Source organism: Salmo salar, chromosome ssa09 (genome assembly GCF_905237065.1).
Source record: "Salmo salar chromosome ssa09, Ssal_v3.1, whole genome shotgun sequence".
Lineage (NCBI taxonomy): Eukaryota > Metazoa > Chordata > Actinopteri > Salmoniformes > Salmonidae > Salmo > Salmo salar.
In genome coordinates, this window is record NC_059450.1 from 67,200,741 (window position 1) to 67,225,129 (window position 24,389).

A 24,389-nucleotide genomic window follows, 5' to 3' on the forward strand; every position below is an offset into this window, starting at 1 on the left:
TACATTGTAGAATAATAGCGAAGACATCAAAACTATGAAATAACACATATGAAAACATGTAGTAACCAAACAAGTGTTAAGAAAATATAAATATGTTTATATTTGAGATTCCTCAAAGTAGCCACCCTTTGCCTTGATGACAGCTTTGCACACTCTTGGCATTCTCTCAACCAGCTTCATGAGGTAGCCACCTGGAATGCATTTCAATTGACAGGTGTGCCTTCATAAAAGTTCATTTGTTGAATTTCTTTCCTTCTTAATGCGTTTGAGCCAATCAGTTGTGTTGTGACAAGGTAGGGGTGTTATACAGAATAGAGCACTATTTGGTAAAAGACCAAGTCCATATTAGGGCCGGAACAGCTCATATAAGCAAAGAGAAATGACAGTCTATCATTACTTTAAAACATGAAGGTCAGTCAATACAGAACATTTCAAGAACTTTTAAAGTTTCTTCAAGTGCAGTCTCAAAAACCATCAAGCGCTATGATGAAACTGGCTCTCATGAGGACTGCCACAGGAATGGAAAACCCAGAGTTTCCTCTGCTGCAGAGGGTGTTCATTAGAGTTACCAGCCTCAGAAATTGCATCCCACTGCGTGAATCAGGCCTTCATGGTCGAATTACTGCAAAGAAGCCACGACTAAAGGACACCAATAAGAAGAAGAGACTTGCTTGGGCCAAGAAATACGAGCAATGGACATTAGACCGGTAGAAATTTGTCCTTTGGTCTGGAGTCCAAATTGGAGATTTTTGGTTCCAACCGCCATGTCTTTGTGAGATGAGGTGTGGGTGAACGGATGATCTCTGCATGTGTATTTCCCACCACAAAGCATGGAGGAGGAGGTGTTATAGTGTGGGGGTGCTTTGCTGGTGACACTGTCAGTGATTTATTTAGAATTCAAGGCACATTTAACCAGCATGGCTACCACAGCATTCTGCAGCGATACGCCATCCCATCAAGTTTGGGCTTAGTGGGACTATCATTTGTTTTTCAGCAGGACAATGACCCAACACACCTTCAGGCTGTGTAAGGGCTATTTTACCAAGAAGGAGAGTGATGGAGTGCTACATCAGATGACCTGGCCTCCACAATCCCCCAACCTCAACCAAATTGAGATGGTTTGGGATGAGTCGGAACGCAGAGTGAAGGAAAAGCAGCCAACAAGTGCTCAGCATATATGGGAACTCCTTCAAGACTGTTTGGAAAGCATTCCAGGTGAAGCTGGTTGAGAGAATGCCAAGAGTGTGCAAAGCTGTCATCAAGGCAAAGGGTGGCTATTTGAAGAATCTGAAATATAAAATATATTTTGACACTTTTTTGGTTACTACATGATTCCATATGTGTTATTTCATAGTTTTGATGTCTTCACTATTATTCTACAATGTAGAAAATAGTAAAAATAAACAAAAACCCTTGAATGAGTAGGTGTTCTAAAATGTTTGACCGGTAGTGTGTATATACAGTATAAATATATATTATGTCCCCCCCACTTCTAAAACCAAAGTTGCGCCCCTGATACAATGTGTTTTATTCTGTGAACAGAATACTTAACAGTGAGTTTTGTATTCACTGATGACATTTGTATTTCAAGTTTTGTAAAAGGTGGTCCAAGATACGTAAGTCAGGGACTTAGCCCCCCCCAAAAAATTATCAGAAGTTCTGTAATTTGATCCTTGCTGTTCTGCTATTGATACGTTTTAACACAGATCGAAAGATTGCTTCTCTTAATTGAGTTTGTTATAGAAAGTGTGGCATTAGTGGCTGTACTGAGAGAGATAATAGATATTACAGGAAGGTCTACGATGTCGTTCGGTTGATGTGGCACATAGATGAACATTTCCAGATGTATAATTTATTCAACGTTACTATAACATTATTATGTGGTCATCATAGTGGGAGGTAATAGTCTTCGCCTTCAGAATTAGAGAAGAGAGAGCCAGACCGTTCAGACGACTGACTAAGCATGAGTGTGGGGTCAGAAGGTGAACACACTTATCGGAATCTCATCCTGGATGCAGAAAGTTGTTCAAACAAAGAGAGGAACCTTTAGTGCTTTTCCTGCTACTTACATATGCATTGATCCAGTTTAACCAAGCAGGGGTAGTTTGTTTCAGAGTGAACTCTAATGTTAGTTGATGGCAGGGCAGGGTAGAGACAGTGGTTGTAGAGTGGGGTCAGAATAGGAAGGGTGGTTATTAAAAGGGGCTGGGTGGGGTGGGTAAGGTGAGGGGGGTGGTTTTTAAAAGCGAGGGGTACCCGGATGATAGTGTGTGCTTCCGACCCAGAGGGATTCCCCTGGGTAGGTAAGACAGCGTCTCCTCTCCAAATTACCATGTTCATCAGAGATCCCGAAAATGACTACTACTCCTCCTTCCCTCAGGTCACTATAATTCAAACTTTTATGTGCGTATATATCTATAATTTCACTAATGTGAAGACATACTTTTGTGTCCGCGCGTGTACGTGCATGTTTATCTGTCTACGCTGAGTCATTTCCTGTTTGATGATCACTTGTGGTTTTCCCTTTCAAAAAAATGTCATTAATGAGAGAGACCTCAGTCAATCCTATGTCGTCGCTCTCTATTTCTGTCTCTCTCTCTCTCTCTCTCCGTCTCTCTCTCTGTCTCTCTCTCTCTGTCTCTCTCTCTCTCTCCGTCTCTCTCTCTGTCTCTCTCTCTTTCTGTCTCTTTCTGTCTCGCTGTTGCTCTCTCTGTCTCTCTCTCTGTGTTTCTCATATCTATGTCGTCGCTGTCTATTTCTGTCTCTCTCTCTCTCTCTTTCTCTGTCTCTCTCTCTCGCTCTCTTTCTGTCTCTCTCTTTCTCTCTCTCTCTCCCTGTCTCTCTCTCTTTCTGTCTCTCTCTCTCTCTCTCTCTTGCTGTTGCTCTCTCTGTCTCTCTCTCTCTGTCTTTCTCATATCATGAGCACACCCCTTACTAAGTCTCTGCTTTATCATGTATGTCTGGGATGTACTGTACATAGATTTCACAGAACCATGCCATTTCCTGAAACGTGATAACATTGCCTTGGCATGTGCACTCAGAGCTCACATAATCGTATTGTTAATGTATTAATCGTGTTTGTTACTTGCATTGTACTACTGTAATTGGCGACAGACGTAATGGAACCACTTAAGAAATGAAGACATGACATCTTCCAGCTCGGTCTGTAGATATTATACGCATGTACACAACACACACACACACACACACACACACACACACACACACACACACACACACACACACACACACACACGCCGCAAACACACAACTGTTGAAATGATTACATTACCACGCTTTGAATGTATGCCACTAAGCGGGACTATAATAGCCATTATCATTACACCATTAATGATACGAGGGACCAAGTTTGTATTGATCTCTGAAATGCATCTTACTGTGTGTTTACCGCTCTGCGGAGTACTGTTCACATGTAGTGGGGTTCTGTTGGAGTTGAACGTGTGAAGGCTTTTGAGAATGTGTAGGTCGAAGGCGATTTGAGGTAAGCGCTTTGTGTCACATGTAGCGAGACACTTGTGTCAGAAGTAAGAGGAGAGAACTGTTTTGATGGGAAAGGGAGGGACTCAAGGGGCGGCCGGGAGATAGGGATTTGTGGTGAGGAGAGAGAGAGGACGTGATGGAGGAACAGAGAGATAAAGAGGTTTTTATTTCAGTTTTTTTCTTTTTTTTTCTTTTGTAGGAGAAAAGGGGAGGTCCAACATAATTACCCAATGAACCAGAGAGAGAGAGTTGGTGAAAAGAGAGAGAGAGGGACAGGGTGTTACAGAAAGAGGGACTAAGAGGGTGAAAAGCAGAAAGATAGACGACACACAGAGGACATTTTTGTGAGACGTCTTCTCAGCAGCATTGTGTGGCAACTGAAGGAGTATTTGCACACTTGTTGGGCTCTCACTCACACACCTGGAGAAACTCTGACGCAAAATACAGGTGTAGCTGTTTCGCACGTAGACACACGCACGGACACACAACCCATCTCTTAGGATGTCTATGCTATGGGGCTTTATTACGGACTTCTTCACCTACGAGACAACCAAGTCTGTGGTGGTGAAGAGCTGGTCTGTTGGAATCATCAACCGTGTCGTACAACTGCTCATCATCATCTACTTCGTTTGGTCGGTACAACTTGTGTATGTGTGTGTGTGTGTGTGTGTGTGTATGTATGTGCGTGTGTGTGTATGATAATGTTGAACTCTCTTTTTCATCTTTCTTTCCCCCTTAATTCTTTCCTCTCCCAATGTCTTGCTCCTGAACATTCTAGAACTGTTGTTACTAATCGTCCTTCATTACCCATCCCTCTCCCTGTCATTCTCCATAACCTTTGCCTCCACCTATCTTTCTTTCCTGTTTTTGTCATTTAGTTGGGTCTTTTTACACGAAAAGGCATACCAGGTGAAAGACTCTGGCATCGAGTCTTCTGTCATGACTAAGGTGAAGGGCTTCGGTTACCATAACAACCGTGTGATGGACGTGGCGGACTATGTCGCCCCTACGCAGGTCTGTGACACCCAGACGCCTAACCGTGCCATCTTACGCTCGACCCTAATCTAAAACAACACAGAAGTTATACTGCAGTGCTAACAGTTACTGTACACAACTTGCATATTATAACTGTACACTGTGTAATATACACTGAGTATACCAAACACTAGGACCACCTTCCTAATATTGAGTACTTTACATTTACATTACATTTACGTCATTTAGCAGACACTCTTATCCAGAGCGACTTACAAATTGGTGCATTCACCTTATGATATCCAGTGGAACAACCACTTTACAATAGTACATCTATATATTTTTTGGGGGGAGGTTAGAAGAATTACTTAATCCTATCCCAGGTATTCCTTAAAGAGGTGGGGTTTCAGGTGTCTCCGGAAGGTGGTGATTGACTCCGCTGTCCTGGCGTCGTGAGGGAGCTTGTTCCACCATTGGGGTGCCAGAGCAGCGAACAGTTTTGACTGGGCTGAGCGGGAACTGTGCTTCCGCAGAGGTAGGGAGGCGAGCAGGCCAGAGGTGGATGAACGCAGTGCCCTTCTTTGGGTGTAGGGACTGATCAGAGCCTGAAGGTACGGAGGTGCCGTTCCCCTCACAGCTCCATAGGCAAGCACCATGGTCTTGTAGCAGCTGCGAGCTTCAAATCAAATCAAATCAAATGTATTTTTATATAGCCCTTCGTACATCAGCTGATATCTCAAAGTGCTGTACAGAAACCCAGCCTAAAACCCCAAACAGCAAGCAAAGCATGTGAAAGAAGCACGGTGGCTAGGAAAAACTCCCTAGGAAAAACTCCCTAGAAAGGCCAAAAACCTAGGAAGAAACCTAGAGAGGAACCAGGCTATGAGGGGTGGCCAGTCCTCTTCTGGCTGTGCAGGGTGGATATTATAACAGAACATGGTCAAGATGTTAAAATGTTAAAATGTTCATAAATGACCAGCATGGTCAAATAATAATAATCATAGTAGTTGTCGAGGGTGCAACAAGCACGTCCGGTGAACAGGTCAGGGTTCCATAGCCGCAGGCAGAACAGTTGAAACTGGAGCAGCAGCACGGCCAGGTGGACTGGGGACAGCAAGGAGTCATCATACCAGGTAGTCCTGAGGCATGGTCCTAGGGCTCAGGTCCTCCGAGAGAAAGACAGAAAGAGAGAAAGAGAGAATTAGAGAGAGCATATTTAAATTCACACAGGACACCGGATAACACAAGAGAAATACTCCAGATGTAACAGACTGACCCTAGCCCCCCGACACATAAACTACTGCAGCATAAATACTGGAGGCTGAGACAGGAGGGATCAGAAGACACTGTGGCCCCATCCGATGATACCCCCGGACAGGGCCAAACAGGCAGGATATAACCCCACCCACTTTGCCAAAGCACAGCCCCCACACCACTAGAGGGATGTCTCCAACCACCAACTTACCGTCCTATGACAAGGCCGAGTATAGCCCACAACGATCTCCGCCATGGCACAACCCAAGGGGGGGCGCCAACCCAGACAGGGCGCCAACCCAGACTCTCAACTGGAAGCCAGTGGAGTGTGCGGAGGAGCGGGGTGACGTGAGAGAACTTGGGAAGGTTGAACACCAGACGGGCTGCGGCGTTCTGGATGAGTTGTAGGGGTTTGATGGCACAGGCAGGGAGCCCCGCCAACAGCGAGTTGCAGTAATCCAGACGGGAGATGACAAGTGCCTGGATTAGGACCTGCACCGCTTCCTGTGTGAGGCAGGGTCGTACTCTGCAAATGTTGTAGAGCATGAACCTACAGGATCGGGTCAACGCCTTGATGTTAGCGGAGAACGACAGGGCGTTGTCCAGGGTCACGCCAAGGCTCTTAGCACTCTGGGAGGAGGACACAATGGAGTTGTCAACCGTGATGGCGAGATCATGGAACGGGCAGTCCTTCCCCGGGAGGAAGAGCAGCTCCGTCTTGCCGAGGTTCAGCTTGAGGTGGTGATCCGTCATCCACACTGATATGTCTGCCAGACATGCAGAGATGCGATTCGCCACCTGGTTATCAGAAGGGGGAAAGGAGAATATTAATTGTGTGTCGTCTGCGTAGCAATGATAGGAGAGACCATGTGAGGATATGACAGAGCCAAGTGACTTGGTGTATAGTGAGAATAGGAGAGGGCCTAGAACTGAGCCCTGGGGGACACCAGTGGTGAGAGCACGTGGTGCGGAGACAGATTCTCGCCATGCCACCTGGTAGGAGCGACCTGTCAGGTAGGACGCAATCCAAGAGTGAGCCGCGCCGGAGATGCCCAACTCGGAGAGGGTGGAGAGGAGGATCTGATGGTTCACAGTATCAAAGGCAGCAGATAGGTCTAGAAGGATGAGAGCAGAGGAGAAAGAGTTAGCTTTAGCAGTGCGGAGAGTCTCCGTGACACAGAGAAGAGCGGTCTCAGTTGAATGGCCAGTCTTGAAACCTGACTGATTTGGATCAAGAAGGTCATTCTGAGAGAGATAGCAAGAGAGCTGGCCAAGGACGGCACGCTCAAGAGTTTTGGAGAGGAAAGAAAGAAGGGATACTGGTCTGTAGTTGTTGACATTGGAGGGATCGAGTGTAGGTTTTTTGAGAAGGGGTGCAACTCTCGCTCTCTTGAAGACGTTGCCCTCAGAACAGCCTCAATTCGTAGGGGGGCATGGACTCCACAAGGTGTCGAAAGCGTTCCACAGGGATGCTGGCCCATGTTGACTCCAATGCTTCCCACAGTTGTGTCAGGTTGACTGGATGGATGTCCTTCAGGTGGCGAACCAGTCTTGAAACACACAGGAAACTGTTAAGGGTGAAAAACCCAGCAGCGTTGCAGTTCTTGACATGCTCAAACCGGTGTGCCTGGCACCTACTACCATATCCCGTGAAAGGGCACTTACATTTTTGTCTTTCCCATTCACCCTCTGAATGACACACATACACAATCCATGTCTCAATTGTCTCAAGGCTTAAAAATCCTTCTTTAACCTGTCTCCTCCCCTTCATCTATACTGATTGGAGTGTATTTAACAAGTGACATCAATAAGGGATCGTAGCTTCCACCTGGATTCACCTGGTCAGTCTGTGTCTCCAGCAACCCAAGTCATAGACTGTTCTCTCTGCTACCGCACGGCAAGCGGTACCGGACCGCCAAGTCTAGGTCCAAAAGGCTTCTTAACAGCTTCTACCCCAAAGCCATAAGACTCCTGAACAGTTAATCAAAGGGCTACCCAGACCCCTCTTTTACGCTGCTGCTACTCTCTGTTTATTATCTATGCATAGTCACTTTAACTCAACCTACATGTACATATTACCTCAATTACCTCGACTAACTGGTGCCCCCGCACATTGACTCTGTACCAGTACCTCCTGTATATAGCCTCGCTGTTGTTATTTTACTACTGCTGTTTAATTATTTGTTACTTTTATTTTTTATTTTTTACTTAACACTTTATTAGAATTTTTTTACTTCTTAGAGCAATGTTTGTTAAAATTAAGGGCTTGTAAGTAAGCATTTCACTGTCAGGTCTACACCTGTTGTATTCGGCGCAGGAGACAAATTCAATTTGATTTGATTTGTCATGGAAGGAGCAGGTGTTCTTCATGTTTTGAATACTCAGTGTACCAAACGTTGATTAAACGTTATTAAAATGATTGCAATATGTACACACACACAAAACCCGCCCAGTCAGCCGAGGTGCGGTACAAGAACAGTCTATAGATACTTGATATAATGTCATTGAGCATTTCACTGTTGTAATGTTAAACACTTAAAGGGAAGTGCTTGGTGTGAGGTGATGGGGAACTAAATTAAGTCCTTTGGTTGGGTGGAATAAGTGTCTGAGTGGTTCATTATAGTACATTAGTTAGCATTAGCCCAAGAAACTGGTTAAATAGCATGGCAAAAAAAAAAAAAAAACAGTTGCTAATGATAGCAAGAACAACAAAAGATGAAGGCGTTGGTTGAGACTTTAGATGATTTCAGCCTGATAGGTTGACTTGATGATGTTTAGGCTAAAGTGCTGGCTTGTATATGTTCTGACAGGGTGCTGCAGTGTTCTGCATCATCACCAAGCTCATCGTCACGGAGCAACAGTTCCAAGGCTTATGCCCTGAGGTGAGTCCATTTCAGTCCAGTATACATGTACCATGTACCTACCTGCTCCAGCACGCTATACCATGTTTTTAACAATACAATGTACTCTACTCTGCAAAGCTCCAGCCTTTACAACTAACAAAAGCTGAGGCATTTAATATTGGGTGGTGACAGAGCTTCTGGTTGAAGGGCAATGCTATTAATGCCTGTGTATCTGTTCTTTGTGTGTTCAGAGTGAAGTGAAGTATGAGTGTGAAACAGATGAAGACTGTGACAAGCATTTAGGGAGCTTCCTTGGAAACGGTGAGTTTCAACTCTTTCCTCTTCTTGCTTTCTCTACCATTCCCTTGCTGGGACTCCATTGCTCCTTCCTCCTCTCTCTCTCTCTCGCTCTCTCTCTCTCGCTCTCTCTCTCGCTCTCTCACGCTCTCTCTCTCTCTCTCGCTCTCTCACGCTCTCTCTCTCTCGCTCTCTCTCTCTCTCTCTCCCTCTCTCTCTCTCTCTCTCTCTCTCCCTCAATTCAATTCAATTCAATTCAAGGGGCTTTATTGGCATGGGAAACATATGTTAGCATTGCCAAAGCAAGTGAAGTAGATAATATACAAAAGTGAAATAAACAAAAATGGACAGTGAGTGTAAACATTAATAAAGACATTACAAATGTTGTATTATGTATATATACAGTGTTGTAACGATGTGCAAATGGTTAAAGTACAAAAGGGAAAATAAATAAACATAAATATGGGTTGTATTTACAATGGTGTTTGTTCTTCACTGGTTGCCCTTTTCTTGTGGCAACAGGTCACAAATCTTGCTGCTGTGTTGGCACACTGTGGTATTTCACCCAATAGATATAGGAGTTTATCAAAATTGGGTTTGTTTTCGAATTCTTTGTGGATCTGTGTAATCTGAGGGAAATATGTGTCTCTAATATGGTCATACATTTGGCAGGAGGTTAGGAAGTACACCTCAGTTTCCACCTAATTTTGTGGGCAGTGTGCACATAGCCTGTCTTCTCTTGAGAGCCAGGTCTGCCTACGGCGGTCTTTCTCAATAGCAACGCTATGCTCACTGAGTCTGTACATAGTCAAAGCTTTCCTTAAGTTTCGGTCAGTCACAGTGGTCAGGTATTCTGACACTGTGTACTCTCTGTTCAGGGTCAAATAGCATTCTAGTTTGCTCTGTTTTTTGTTAATTCTTTCCAATGTGTCAAGTAATTATCTTTTTGTTTTTTCATGATTTGGTTGGGTCTAATTGTGTTGCTGTCCCGGGGCTCTGTGGGATCTGTTTGTGTTCGTGAACAGAGCCCCAGGACCAGCTTGCTTAGGGACCTCTTCTCCAGGTTAATCTCTCTGTAGGTGATGGCTTTGTTATGGAAGGTTTGGGAATCACTTCCTTTTAGGTGGTTGTAGAATTTAACGTATTTTTTCTGGATTTTGATAATTAGCGGGTATCGGCCTAATTCTGCTCTGCATGCATTATTTGGTGTTTTACGTTGTACACGGAGGATATTTTTGCAGAATTCTGCATGCAGAGTCTCAATTTGGTGTTTGGCCCATTTTGTGAATTCTTGGTTGGTGAGCGGACCCCAGACCTCACAACCATAAAGGGCAATGGGTTCTATAACTGATTCAAGTATTTTTTGCCAAATCCTAATTGGTATATCAAATATTATGTTCCTTTTGATGGCATAGAATGCCCTTCTTGCCTTGTCTCTCAGATCGTTCACAGCTTTGTGGAAGTTACCTGTGGCGCTGATGTTTAGGCCAAGGTATGTATCGTTTTTTTGTGTGCTCAAGGGCAACGGTGTCTAGATGGAATTTGTATTTGTGGTCCTGGCGACTGGACCTTTTTTGGAACAACATTATTTTGGTCTTACTGAGATTTACTGTCAGGGTCCAGGTCTGACAGAATCTGTGCAGAAGATCTAGCTGCTGCTGTAGGCCCTCCTTGGTTGGTTACAGAAGCACCAGATCATCAGCAAACAGTAGACATTTGACTTCAGATTCTAGTAAGGTGAGGCCGGGTGCTGCAGACTATTCTAGTGCCCTCGTCAATTCGTTGATATATATGTTGAAGAGGGTGGGGCTTAAGCCGCATCCCTGTCTCAACCCATGGCCCTGTGGGAATAAATGTGTGCCTATTTTAACTGCACACTTGTTGTTTGTGTACATGGATTTTATAATGTTGTATGTTTTTCCCCCAACCCCCCTTTCCATCAGTTTGTACTGCAGGCCCTCATGCCAAATTGAGTCAAAGGCTTTTTTGAAATCAACAAAGCTTGAGTTTGAGTTTATTTTATTTTTACAGGGACAGTGCACATTAATCAACGTTTCAGTAAAAGTGCCGGTTTTAGCCAGCCGGCTAATTTTCAACCGCAGTCCCTGGGCAGGTTATTAAAAACAATTACAATATAGACAATCATTGAACAGTGAGCACACACAGAGTAACATAGGACAAGCAAGACATAGCATACAGACAGAGCAACATAGGACAAGCAAGATGTAGCATACAGACAGAGTAACATAGAACAAAAAGCAACAAGACAAAATCCATAAAAACAACAAAGTGTTTCCACACCTCACAAGCTACAGACAACAGACAACATGGAAAGCGGCAATACACAGCTAGGGATTATGTTCACAAGTCTGATTGACCTTTAGCCATGTCTTCATGTATTTTGTGAAAGTGTGATATGTGGTGCAGTTATGTGTGTCTGATGGCAGTATATTCCAGACATGGGAAGCTCTCACAGAGAAAGCAGATTTACTAAAGGTGCTTTTCCTTAAGGGAACTATACAGTCACCTCTCATGGCAGACCTTGTGGATCTGCTGCCATATGTTTGGGTTTTCTGTTTTACAAAAATACTGAGTGGAGGGGGAGCCAGGCCATTTAGGATCTTGAATACAAGACATGCGTCGGTGTATTGCACAAGATTTTCCCAACTCAGGAGCTCATGCTTTCTGAGGATGTAACAGTGATGATGGCTATTGGGCTTTCTATCGAGCACTTTGAGAGCCTGTTTGTAGACAGACTGAATAGGTTTTAATGTTGTATAGCAAGCTTGGGTCCAACTAGTCAAGCAGTATGTTAAGTGGGGGAGTATCATCGATTTGAAATACAGTTTTGCTACCTCTGTGGTCAAACAATTTCGTATAAATCGGAAATTAGCTAGGTTGAATTTGGTTATTTGAATTACCTTTTTCACATGCTTTTTAAAGAGAGGTTGGAATCAAGTATGATTCCAAGGTACTTAAAATCAGATACCACCTGGAGCTTCTCCCCTGACACATAGACATCTGGCTCAGTAGCATCTGTTGCCCTCTTTGTGAAGAACATGCAAACTGTTTTTTTCACATTGAGATCCAAACACGAGTCACTGAGCCACTTTGTAACCTGGACCATTACAGTAGTGAGTTCTTGTGCAGCTTGTTGTTTGCTCTTTGCATGCACATATATCACTGTATCATCTGCATACATTTGAACTTCAGACCCAGTGCAGACGGAAGGCAGATCATTAATGTACAAGCTGAACAGGAGGGGCCCCAGTATTGACCCTTGGGGCACGCCCACATCATAGCTAAGAGTGGGCGACAGCTCATTGCTCACTCTGACACACTGAGTTCTGCCTTCAAGGTATGATTTCATCCATCTCAAGGCATCGGGGGAAAAGTTGAACTTGGACAATTTTGTGATGAGAATCTCATGGTTAACAGTATCGAAAGCCTTCCTTAGGTCCAGAAACACAGCCCCAACAACGCCCCCTTTGTCCATCTTGGACTTCACATTTTCCAGAAGAAAGCAGTTGGCCGTTTCTGTGGAGTGTTTCGCTCTGAAGCCAAACTGCATGGAGTGTAATGTGAAGGGGCTGTTGTTGAGGTGGGAAATCAGTTGTTCTGCTACACACTTTTCAACAACCTTCGACACTACAGGTAGTATACTAATGGGCCTGTAGTTACTCACATCAGCAGGGTCGCCCGATTTAAAGATGGCCGTTATTATGGCTGACTTCCATACCCTTGGAAACACCCCCAGACCAATAGATGTGTTGGTGACCTTAGTAATGGGGCCAATGAGTGACTCTTTGTAGTTTTTAAGAAAGGTAGAGTCCAGCCCAAACACATCTTTGGATTTAGAGTTCTTTAGTGAGCTAATCACCTTGTTCACCTTTGACTCAGAAACCTCCCTTATGATGAAGACAGGTTGAGCGTCATTCACTAGCACTGAGCCAAATAAACCAGTGGAGGGGTTCTGTGTCAGTACCTTGACAGAGTCAATAAAGTAGGAATTGAAGGCTATTGCTATTTCAACTGCATCCTGTGTTAGATTGTTATTCACCATGATTTCTAGTCTTTTTGCGGTGTTACTATGGTCTTTCCCTGTTAACTTTTTAAGATTCTCCCAGAGCAATTTAGAATTTCCCTTTGCCTCACCAATTATGTTAATAAAAAAGTTTGCCTTGGCCTGTCTGATTTCTTTCATCACCTTATTTCTCAACATGGTAAACCTACGTCTGTCATGCTCTAATTTGGATTTTAGGGCTGTTTTTAGAGCATAATCTCGTTCTTTCATCAATTTCCAAATTTCTCCATTTAGCCAAGGAAGAGTGCTCTTTTGGCCAGGTTTGGATTAGATTTTCTTTAGGAAACCATTTATTGTAGCCTGGATTGTGGATAGAAAAACCTCACTATCAACTTCCACGTCTGTATAGGACAAGAGATCATTCCAGTTAATTCCATTAATTGCTTTTTCAAAATAGTTTAATTCACTCTTAGGTATTCTTAGTTGATCCGGCTTTCTAACAGTAGAGAGCTTAAACCTGCTCTTAGACAACTTTCTGGCTATAAGTGTCAAATTATGATCAGATAGCCCAGTAACCATATTGAATGATTTAGTCACTCTCTCTGGTTTATTACTGAACACCAAATCAATCTGTGTTTTAGAGCAACAAGTCACCCTGGTTGGCCCTTTAACAAGCTGTGTAAGGTCAAAGGTATTAGTGATCCGTTTGAGGGTTTTCCTACAAGACTTGTCTTCATAATTAATATTAAAATCTCCCATTAAGATGACCTCCTTCCCAAAATCACATTCCACTCCACTCCATTGCGAGTTGGCCAATTGGTTTGACCATCCAAGTACTCTACTGAAAGTGAACTATACCACATGGTTAACTTTTAGACTATTGATACCGACAGAATAAGAACAAGTCTTTGATATTAATTAATAGTCTGCAGCTAGAAATTATATCATTGAACGCGAAGACCAACGAAACATCCATTCTATGACGACATTAATGAATGTCGCTTTGAAAGACCCATTCTAACCGAGAGAGAGAGAGAGAGAGAGAACGCGGACAAAACTCTCCAACAGAACGACTCTTCAACAAGGATCCCGACAACACTGAGCGTAAATATATATTGATTGCAATTGTTCCCAAATGAGTGAGCGTTCATGCGCAAAAGATTTAGCATGTCAATTGTTAATACTAATGAACTCTGTGTGTCTCCTCAGCTGAACATTTTATGACCCATTGTTTAACAAGACACCAGCCAGGCCTGTTTAGCCACTAGGGCACATTACTCTACCAATTCTTTGTGATGATAATTACTGTTTGTATACTTTCTGTGAATTACTTAGTTTAGTAAATAAATGATTTTAAGACAATTGATGTATGGATGACTCTTAGTAAAGGCTGGGTTCGTGCAGATACAACAATTTACGACGTTTGGAATGAGACTGGACGCGAGGTAAAATACACCATTTAAACCAGAAGATAACCGGCCTATACTATAATAGAATATAATATATAATGTTATAATATAGGAAAGTTATATTAGGAAAATTATAACTTTGTAATCTGAATATTTTCCTTGGTGCCCCGATCTCCTAGTTAATTACAATTAAACGATTAATCAGTTTGATCGTGTGATAATAATTACAGGGAGTTAATTGATAAACATGTCTTCAGTTTAATGGTACCCCAAAGACACGACACTATGGACTGGCCCGCCCATTCCCCAGACCTGAATCCAATTGAGCACATCTGGGACATCATGTCTCGCTCCATCCACCAACGCCACGTTGCACCACAGACTGTCCAGGAGTTGGCGGATGCTTTAGTCCAGGTCTGGGAGGAGATCCTTCAGGAGACCATCCGCCACCTCATCAGGAGCATGCCAGGCGTTGTAGGGAGGTCATACAGGCACGTGGAGGCCACACACACTACTGAGCCTCATTTTGACTTGTTTTGAGGACATTACATCAAAGTTGGATCAGCCTGTAGTGTGGTTTTCCACTTTAATTTTGAGTGAGACTCCAAATCCAGACCTCCATGGGTTGATAAATTGGATTTCGATTGATTATTTTTGTGTGATTTTGTTGTCAGCACATTCAACTATGTAAAGAAAAAAGTATTTAATAAGATTATTTCTTTCATTCAGATCTAGGATGTGTTGTTTAGGTGTTCCCTTTATTTTTTTGAGCAGTATATTTCCTGCTTGAGTACAATCTGTGTATTGGTATGTCCTCAGTGGGTGTGTGGGGGGGGGGTTGTCAGGAGGGCTATCAGGGTGGCTGACGGGGGGGTGCTCAAGGGGCGTGAGATCCCCCGGGCTTGGGGTTCTTCATTTGTCTGTCCTGCTGTGGTGTAGACGTGGTCAAGGTCTGAGGACTGTTCTGCTGTGATCTAGACGTGGTCAGGGTCTGAGGACTGCTCTGCTGTGATGTAGACGTGGAAAGGGTCAGGTGGGACTGTTCTGCTGTGATGTAGATGTGGTCTGGGGACAGTTCTGCTGTGATGTAGACGTGGTCAGGGTGTGAGGACTGTTCTGCTGTGATGTAGATGTGGTCAGGCTCTGAGGACTGTTCTGCTGTGATGTAGATGTGGTCAGGCTCTGAGGACTGTTCTGCTGTGATGTAGACGTGGTCAGGGTCTGGGGACTGTTCTGCTGTGATGTAGACGTGGTCAGGGTCTGGGGACTGTCCTGCTGTGATGTAGACGTGGTCAGGGTCTGGTGGGGACTGTTCTGCTGTGATGTAGATGTGGTCAGGGTCTGAGGACTGTTCTGCTTGGATGTTGACGTGGTCAGGGTCTGAGGACTGTTCTGCTGTGATGTAGACGTGGTCAGGGTCTGAGGACTGTTCTGCTGTGGTGTAGACGTGGTCAGGGTCTGAGGACTTTTCTGCTTGGATGTAGACGTGGTCAGGGTCTGAGGACTGTTCTGCTGTGGTGTAGACGTGGTCAGGGTCTGAGGACTGTTCTGCTGTGGTGTAGACGTGGTCAGGGTCTGGGGTGGACTGTTCTGCTGTGGTGTAGACGTGGTCAGGGTCTGGGGACTGCTCTGCTGTGGTAAAGACGTGGTCAGGGTCTGGTGTGGACTGTTCTGCTGTGATGTTGACGTGATCAGGGTCTGGGGACTGTTCTGCTGTGATGTTAAGGTGGTCAGGGTCTGCGGTGGACTGTTCTGCTGTGGTGTAGATGTGGTCAGGGTCTGAGGACTGTTCTGCTGTGATGTAGACGTGGTCAGGGTCTGGGGACTGTTCTGCTGTGGTGTAGATGTGGTCAGGGTCTGGGGACTGTTCTGCTGTGATGTAGACGTGGTCAGGGTCTGAGGACTGTTCTGCTGTGATGTAGACGTGGTCAGGGTCTGGGGTAGACTGTTCTGCTGTGGTGTAGACGTGGTCAGGGTCTGGGGTGGACTGTTCTGCTGTGGTGTGGTCAGGGTCTGGGGTGGACTGTTCTGCTGTGATGTAGACGTGGTCAGGGTCTGGGGACTGTTCTGCTGTGGTGTAGACTTGGTCAGGGTCTGGGGTGTACTGTTCTGCTGTGGTTTAGACGTGGTCAGGGTCTGGGGTGGACTGTTCTGCTGTGATGTAGACGTGGTCAGGGTCTGGGGACTGTTCTGCTGTGATGTAGACGTGGTCAGGGTCTGGGGACTGTTCTGCTATGATGTAGACGTGGTCAGGTTCTGAGGACTGTTTTGCTGTGGTGTAGACGTGGTCAGGGTCTGGTGGGGACTTTTCTGATGTGGTGTAGATGTGGTCATGGTCTGAGGACTGTTCTGCTGAGATGTAGACGTGGTCAGGGTCTGGGGTAGACTGTTCTGCTGTGGTGTAGACGTGGTCAGGGTCTGGGGTGGACTGTTCTGCTGTGGTGTGGTCAGGGTCTGGGGTGGACTGTTCTGCTGTGATGTAGACGTGGTCAGGGTCTGAGGACTGTTCTGCTGTGATGTAGACGTGGTCATGGTCTGGGGACTGTTCTGCTGTGGTGTAGACGTGGTCAGGGTCTGGGGTGGACTGTTCTGCTGTGGTGTAGACGTGGTCAGGGTCTGGGGACTGCTATGCTGTGGTAAAGACGTGGTCAGGGTCTGGGGACTGGTCTGCTGTGGTGTAGACGTGGTCAGGGTCTGGGGACTGCTATGCTGTGGTAAAGACGTGGTCAGGGTCTGGGGACTGTTCTGCTGTGATGTACACGTGGTCAGGGTCTGGTGTGGACTGTTCTGCTGTGATGTTGACGTGATCAGGGTCTGGGGACTGTTCTGCTGTGAAGTACACGTGGTCAGGGTCTGGGGTGGACTGTTCTGCTGTGGTGTGGTCAGGGTCTGGGGACTGTCCTGCTGTGGTGTAGACTTGGTCAGGGTCTGGGGTAGACTGTTCTGCTGTGGTGTAGACTTGGTCAGGGTCTGGGGAGGACTGTTCTGCTGTGATGTAGACGTGGTCAGGGTCTGGGGAGACTGTTCTGCTGTGGTGTAGACGTGGTCAGGGTCTGGGGTGGACTGTTCTGCTGTGGTGTGGTCAGGGTCTGGGGTTGACTGTTCTGCTGTGATGTAGACGTGGTCAGGGTCTGGGGTGGACTGTTCTGCTGTGGTGTGGTCAGGGTCTGGGGACTGTCCTGCTGTGGTGTAGACTTGGTCAGGGTCTGGGGTAGACTGTTCTGCTGTGGTGTAGACTTGGTCAGGGTCTGGGGTGGACTGTTCTGCTGTGATGTATACGAGGTCAGGGTCTGGGGACTGTTCTGCTGTGATGTAGACGTGGTCAGGTTCTGAGGACTGTTTTGCTGTGGTGTAGACGTGGTCAGGGTCTGGTGGGGACTGTTCTGCTTTGATGTAGACGTGGTCAGGGTCTGAGGACTGTTCTGCTGTGATGTAGACGTGGTCAGGGTCTGGGGACTGTTCTGCTGTGATGTAGACGTGGTCATGGTCTGGGGAATGTTCTGTTCTGCTGTGATGTAGAAGAGGTCAGGTCTGGGGAATGTTCTGCTGTGATGTAGACGTGGTCAGGGTCTGGGGTTGACTGTTCTGCTGTGATGTAGACGTGGTCAGGGTCTGGGGACTGTCCTGCTGTGGTGTAGACGTGGTCAGGGTCTGTGGTGGACTGTTCTGCTATGGTGTAGATGTGGTCAGGGTCTGGGGTGGACTGTTCTGCTGTGGTGTACACGTGGTCAGGGTCTGGGGTGGACTGTTGTGCTGTGATGTAGACTTGGTCAGGGTCTGGGGACTGTCCTGCTGTGGTGTAGACTTGGTCAGTGTCTGGGGTAGACTGTTCTGCTGTGGTGTGGTCAGGGTCTGGTGTGGACTGTTCTGCTGTGGTGTAGACGTGGTCAGGGTCTGGGGTGGACTGTTCTGCTGTGATGTAGACGTGGTCAGGGTCTGGGGTAGACTGTTCTGCTGTGGTGTGGTCAGGGTCTGGGGTGGACTGTTCTGCTGTGGTGTAGACTTGGTCAGGGTCTGGGGACTGTCCTGCTGTGGTGTAGACTTGGTCAGGGTCTGGGGACTGTCCTGCTGTGGTGTAGACTTGGTCAGGGTCTGGTGTGGACTGTTCTGCTATGGTGTAGATGTGGTCAGGGTCTGGTGTGGACTGTTCTGCTGTGGTGTAGACCTGGTCAGGGTCTGAGGACTGTTCTGCTGTGGTGTAGACTTGGTCAGGGTCTGGGGTGGACTGTTCTGCTGTGATGTAGACGTGGTCAGGGTCTGGGGACTGTTCTGCTGTGATGTAGACGTGGTCAGGGTCTGGGGTCTGTTCTGCTGTGATGTAGACGTGGTCAGGTTCTGAGGACTGTTCTGCTGTGATGTAGACGTGGTCATGGTCTGGGGACTGTTCTGCTGTGATGTAGATGTGGTCAGGGTCTGGGGACTGTCCTGCTGTGGTGTAGACGTGGTCAGGGTCTGTGGTGGACTGTTCTGCTATGGTGTAGATGTGGTCAGGGTCTGGGGTGGACTGTTCTGCTGTGATGTAGACGTGGTTTGGTTGTGGGGTGGACTGTTCTGCTGTGATGTAGACATGGTCAGGGTCTGGGGACTGTTCTGCTGTCGTGTAGACATGGTCAGGGTCTGGGGTGGACTGTTGTGCTGTGATGTGGACGTGGTCAGGGTCTGGGGTGGACTGTTTTGCTGTGATGTAGACGTGGTCAGGGTCTGAGGACTGTTCTGCTGTGATGTAGACGTGGTCAGGGTCTGAGGACGGTTCTGCTGTGATGTAGACGTGGTCAGGGTCTGGGGACTGTTCTGCTGTGATGTAGACGTGGTCAGGGTCTGACGACTGTTCTGCTGTGGTGTAGACATGGTCAGGGTCTAGGGACTGTTCTGCTGTGATGTAGACGTGGTCAGGGTCTAAGGACTGTCCTGCTGTGGTATAGACTTGGTCAGGGTCTGGGGTAGACTGTTCTGCTGTGGTGTAGACGTGGTCAGGGTCTGTGGTGGACTGTTCTGCTGTGGTGTGGTCAGGGTCTGGGGTGGACTGTTCTGCTGTGATGTAGACGTGGTCAGGGTCTGAGGACTGTTCTGCTGTGATGTAGACGTGGTCAGGGTCTGGTGTGGACTGTTCTGCTGTGGTGTAGACGTGGTCAGGGTCTGGGGTGGACTGTTCTGCTGTGGTGTAGAGAATGGTCAGGGTCTGGGGTGGACTGTTCTGCTGTGGTGTAGACGTGGTCAGGGTCTGGGGTGGACTGTTCTGCTGTGGTGTAGACGTGGTCAGGGTCTGGGGACTGTTCTGCTGTGGTGTAGACGTGGTCAGGGTCTGGGGTGGACTGTTCTGCTGTGGTGTAGACGTGGTCAGGGTCTGGGGTGGACTGTTCTGCTGTGATGTAGACGTGGTCAGGGTCTGGGGTGGACTGTTCTGCTGTGATGTAGACGTGGTCAGGGTCTGAGGACTGTTCTGCTGTGATGTAGACGTGGTCAGGGTCTGAGGACTGTTCTGCTGTGATGTTGACGTGGTCAGGGTCTGGGGGGACTGTTCTGCTGTGATGTAGACGTGGTCAGGGTCTGGGGAGACTGTTCTGCTGTGGTGTAGACGTGGTCAGGGTCTGGGGTGGACTGTTCTGCTGTGGTGACGTGGTCAGGGTCTGGTGTGGACTGTTCTGCTGTGGTGTAGACGTGGTCAGGGTCTGGGGTGGACTGTTCTGCTGTGGTGTAGAAATGGTCAGGGTCTGGGGACTGTTCTGCTGTGGTGTAGACGTGGTCAGGGTCTGGGGTGGACTGTTCTGCTGTGGTGTAGACTTGGTCAGGGTCTGGGGACTGTTCTGCTGTGGTGTAGACGTGGTCAGGGTCTGGGGTGGACTGTTCTGCTGTGATGTAGACGTGGTCAGGGTCTGGGGACTGTTCTGCTGTGGTGTAGACGTGGTCAGGGTCTGGGGTGGACTGTTCTGCTGTGTGTTGACGTGGTAAGGGTCTGGGGACTGTTCTGCTGTGATGTAGACGTGGTCAGGGTCTGAGGACTGTTCTGCTGTGATGTTGACGTGGTCAGGGTCTGGGGTGGACTGTTCTGCTGTGATGTAGACGTGGTCAGGGTCTGGGGTAGACTGTTCTGCTGTGGTGTAGACGTGGTCAGGGTCTGGGGTGGACTGTTCTGCTGTGGTGTGGTCAGGGTCTGGGGTGGACTGTTCTGCTGTGATGTAGACGTGGTCAGGGTCTGGGGACTGTCCTGCTGTGGTGTAGACTTGGTCAGGGTCTGGTGTGGACTGTTCTGCTGTGGTGTAGACCTGGTCAGGATCTGAGGACTGTTCTGCTGTGGTGTAGACTTGGTCAGGGTCTGGGGTGGACTGTTCTGCTGTGATGTAGACGTGGTCAGGGTCTGGGGACTGTTCTGCTGTGATGTAGACGTGGTCAGGGTCTGGGGACAGATCTGCTATGATGTAGACGTGGTCAGGTTCTGAGGACTGTTTTGCTGTGGTGTAGACGTGGTCAGGGTCTGGTGGGGACTTTTCTGATGTGGTGTAGATGTGGTCAGGGTCTGGGGAGGACTGTTCTGCTGTGATGTAGACGTGGTCAGGTTCTGGGGAATGTTCTGCTGTGTTGTACACGTGGTCAGGGTCTGGGGTGGACTGTTCTGATGTAGATGTGGTCAGGGTCTGGGGACAGTTCTGCTGTGAAGTAGACGTGGTCAGGGTCTGGTGTGGACTGTTCTGCTGTGATGTAGACATGGTCAGGGTCTGGGGTGGACTGTTCTGCTGTGATGTAGACGTGGTCAGGGTCTGGGGTGGACTGTTCTGCTGTGATGTACACTTGGTCAGGGTCTGGGGTGGACTGTTCTGCTGTGATGTAGACGTGGTCAGGGTCTGATTACTGTTCTGCTGTGATGTAGACGTGCTCAGGGTCTGAAGACTGTTCTGTTGTGGTGTAGACGTGGTCAAGGTCTGAGGACTGTTCTGCTGTGATGTAGATGTGGTCAGGGTCTGGGGTGGACTGTTCTGCTGTGATGTAGACTTGGTCAGGGTCTGAGGACTGTTCTGCTGATGTGTAGACGTGGTCAGGGTCTGGGGACTGTTCTGCTGTGGTGTAGAGGTGGTCAGGGTCTGAGGACTGTTCTGTTGTGGTGTAGACGTGGTCAGGGTCTGGGGTGGACTGTTCTACTGTGATGTAGACGTGGTCAGGGTCCGGGGAATGTTCTGCTGTGTTTTACACGTGGTCAGGGTCTGGGGTGGACACTCTGCTGTGCTGTAGACGTGGTCGGGGTCTGGTGTGGACTGTTCTGCTGTTATGTAGACGTGGTCGGGGTCTGAGGACTGTTCTGCTGTGATGTAGACGTATTCAGGGTCTGGGGACTGTTCTGCTGTGATGTAGACGTGGTCAGGGTCTGGGGGATGTTCTGCTGTGATGTAGACGTGGTTGGGGTCTGGTGTGGACTGTTCTGCTGTGATGTAGACGTGGTCGGGGTCTGGTGGGGACTGTTCTGCTGTGATGTAGACGTGGTCAGGGTCTGGTGGGGACTGTTCTGCTGTGATGTAGATGTGGTCAGGGTCTGGGGACTGTTCTGCTGTGTTGTACACGTGGTCAGGGTCTGGGGTGGACTGTTTTGCAATGATGTCGACGTGGTCAGGGTCTGGGGACTGTTCTGCTGTGATGTAGACGTGGTCAGGGTCTGGTGTGGACTGTTCTGCTGTGATGTAGACGTGGTCAGGGTCTGAGGACTGTTCTGCTGTGATGTAGACGTGGTCAGGGTCTGAGGACTGTTCTGCTGTGATGTAGACGTGGTCAGGGTCTGGGGTGGACTGTTCTGCTGTGGTGTAGACGTGGTCAGGGTCTGGGGTAGACTGTTCTGTTGTGGTGTAGACGTGGTCAGGGTCTGTGGTGGACTGTTCTGCTGTGGTGTGGTCAGGGTCTGGGGTGGACTGTTCTGCTGTGATGTAGACTTGGTCAGGGTCTGGGGTGGACTGTTCTGCTGTGATGTAGACGTAGTCAGGGTCTGGGGACTGTTCTGCTGTGATGTAGACGTGGTCAGGGTCTGGTGGGGACTTTTCTGATGTGGTGTAGATTTGGTCAGGGTCTGGGGTGGACTGTTCTGCTTTGATGTAGACGTGGTCAGGGTCTGAGGACTGTTCTGCTGTGATGTAGATGTGGTCAGGGTCTGGGGACTGTTCTGCTGTGATGTAGACGTGGTCATGGTCTGGGGACTGTTCTGCTGTGATGTAGACGTGGTCAGGGTCTGAGGACTGTTCTGCTGTGGTGTAGACGTGGTCAGGGTCTGAGGACTGTTCTGCTGTGGTGTAGACGTGGTCAGGGTCTGGGGTGGACTGTTCTGCTGTGGTTTAGACGTGGTCGGGGTCTGGGGACTGCTCTGCTGTGGTAAAGACGTGGTCAGGGTCTGGTGTGGACTGTTCTGCTGTGATGTTGACGTGATCAGGGTCTGGGGACTGTTCTGCTGTGATGTTAAGGTGGTCAGGGTCTGCGGTGGACTGTTCTGCTGTGGTGTAGATGTGGTCAGGGTCTGAGGACTGTTCTGCTGTGATGTAGACGTGGTCAGGGTCTGGGGACTGTTCTGCTGTGGTGTAGACGTGGTCAGGGTCTGGGGACTGTTCTGCTGTGATGTAGACGTGGTCAGGGTCTGGGGACTGTTCTGCTGTGATGTAGACGTGGTCAGGGTCTGGTGTGGACTGTTCTGCTGTGATGTAGACGTGGTCAGGGTCTGAGGACTGTTCTGCTGTGATGTAGACGTGGTCAGGGTCTGAGGACTGTTCTGCTGTGATGTTGACGTGGTCAGGGTCTGGGGTGGACTGTTCTGCTGTGATGTAGACGTGGTCAGGGTCTGGGGTAGACTGTTCTGCTGTGGTGTAGACGTGGTCAGGGTCTGGGGTGGACTGTTCTGCTGTGGTGTGGTCAGGGTCTGGGGTGGACTGTTCTGCTGTGATGTAGACGTGGTCAGGGTCTGGGGACTGTCCTGCTGTGGTGTAGACTTGGTCAGGGTCTGGGGTAGACTGTTCTGCTGTGGTGTGGTCAGGGTCTGGTGTGGACTGTTCTGCTGTGGTGTTGACTTGGTCAGGGTCTGGGGTGTACTGTTCTGCTGTGGTTTAGACGTGGTCAGGGTCTGGGGTGGACTGTTCTGCTGTGATGTAGACGTGGTCAGGGTCTGGGGACTGTTCTGCTGTGATGTAGACGTGGTCAGGGTCTGGGGACTGTTCTGCTATGATGTAGACGTGGTCAGGTTCTGAGGACTGTTTTGCTGTGGTGTAGACGTGGTCAGGGTCTGGTGGGGACTTTTCTGATGTGGTGTAGATGTGGTCATGGTCTGAGGACTGTTCTGCTGAGATGTAGACGTGGTCAGGGTCTGGGGTAGACTGTTCTGCTGTGGTGTAGACGTGGTCAGGGTCTGGGGTGGACTGTTCTGCTGTGGTGTGGTCAGGGTCTGGGGTGGACTGTTCTGCTGTGATGTAGACGTGGTCAGGGTCTGGGGACTGTCCTGCTGTGGTGTAGACTTGGTCAGGGTCTGGGGTAGACTGTTCTGCTGTGGTGTAGACCTGGTCAGGGTCTGAGGACTGTTCTGCTGTGGTGTAGACGTGGTCAGGGTCTGGGGTGGACTGTTCTGCTGTGGTGTAGACGTGGTCAGGGTCTGGGGTGGACTGTTCTGCTGTGGTGTGGTCAGGGTCTGGGGTGGACTGTTCTGCTGTGGTGTAGACGTGGTCAGGGTCTGGGGACTGTTATGCTGTGGTAAAGACGTGGTCAGGGTCTGGGGACTGTTCTGCTGTGATGTAGACGTGGTCAGGGTCTGGTGTGGACTGTTCTGCTGTGATGTTGACGTGATCAGGGTCTGGGGACTGTTCTGCTGTGAAGTACACGTGGTCAGGGTCTGGGGTGGACTGTTCTGCTGTGGTGTGGTCAGGGTCTGGGGTGGACTGTTCTGCTGTGATGTAGACGTGGTCAGGGTCTGGGGACTGTTCTGCTGTGATGTAGACGTGGTCATGGTCTGAGGACTGTTCTGCTGTGATGTAGACGTGGTCAGGGTCTGGGGTAGACTGTTCTGCTGTGGTGTAGACGTGGTCAGGGTCTGGGGTGGACTGTTCTGCTGTGGTGTGGTCAGGGTCTGGGGTT

At 48.2% G+C, this 24,389-nt stretch overlaps 1 protein-coding gene across 1 annotated transcript in view; it reads left to right on the forward strand.

Annotated features, from left to right (window-relative positions):
- The first annotated feature begins 3,696 nt into the window (after positions 1-3,696).
- LOC106611683 (P2X purinoceptor 3) overlaps positions 3,697-24,389 on the forward strand; it is a 71,853-nt gene continuing 51,160 nt past the window's right edge. The window contains exons 1-4 of the mRNA XM_014212134.2: positions 3,697-4,133; positions 4,380-4,515; positions 8,541-8,612; positions 8,825-8,894. Coding sequence (XP_014067609.1) covers positions 4,003-4,133; positions 4,380-4,515; positions 8,541-8,612; positions 8,825-8,894 — 409 coding nt within the window. The 5' untranslated portion in view covers positions 3,697-4,002. The remainder of the gene's footprint in view (positions 4,134-4,379; positions 4,516-8,540; positions 8,613-8,824; positions 8,895-24,389) is intronic.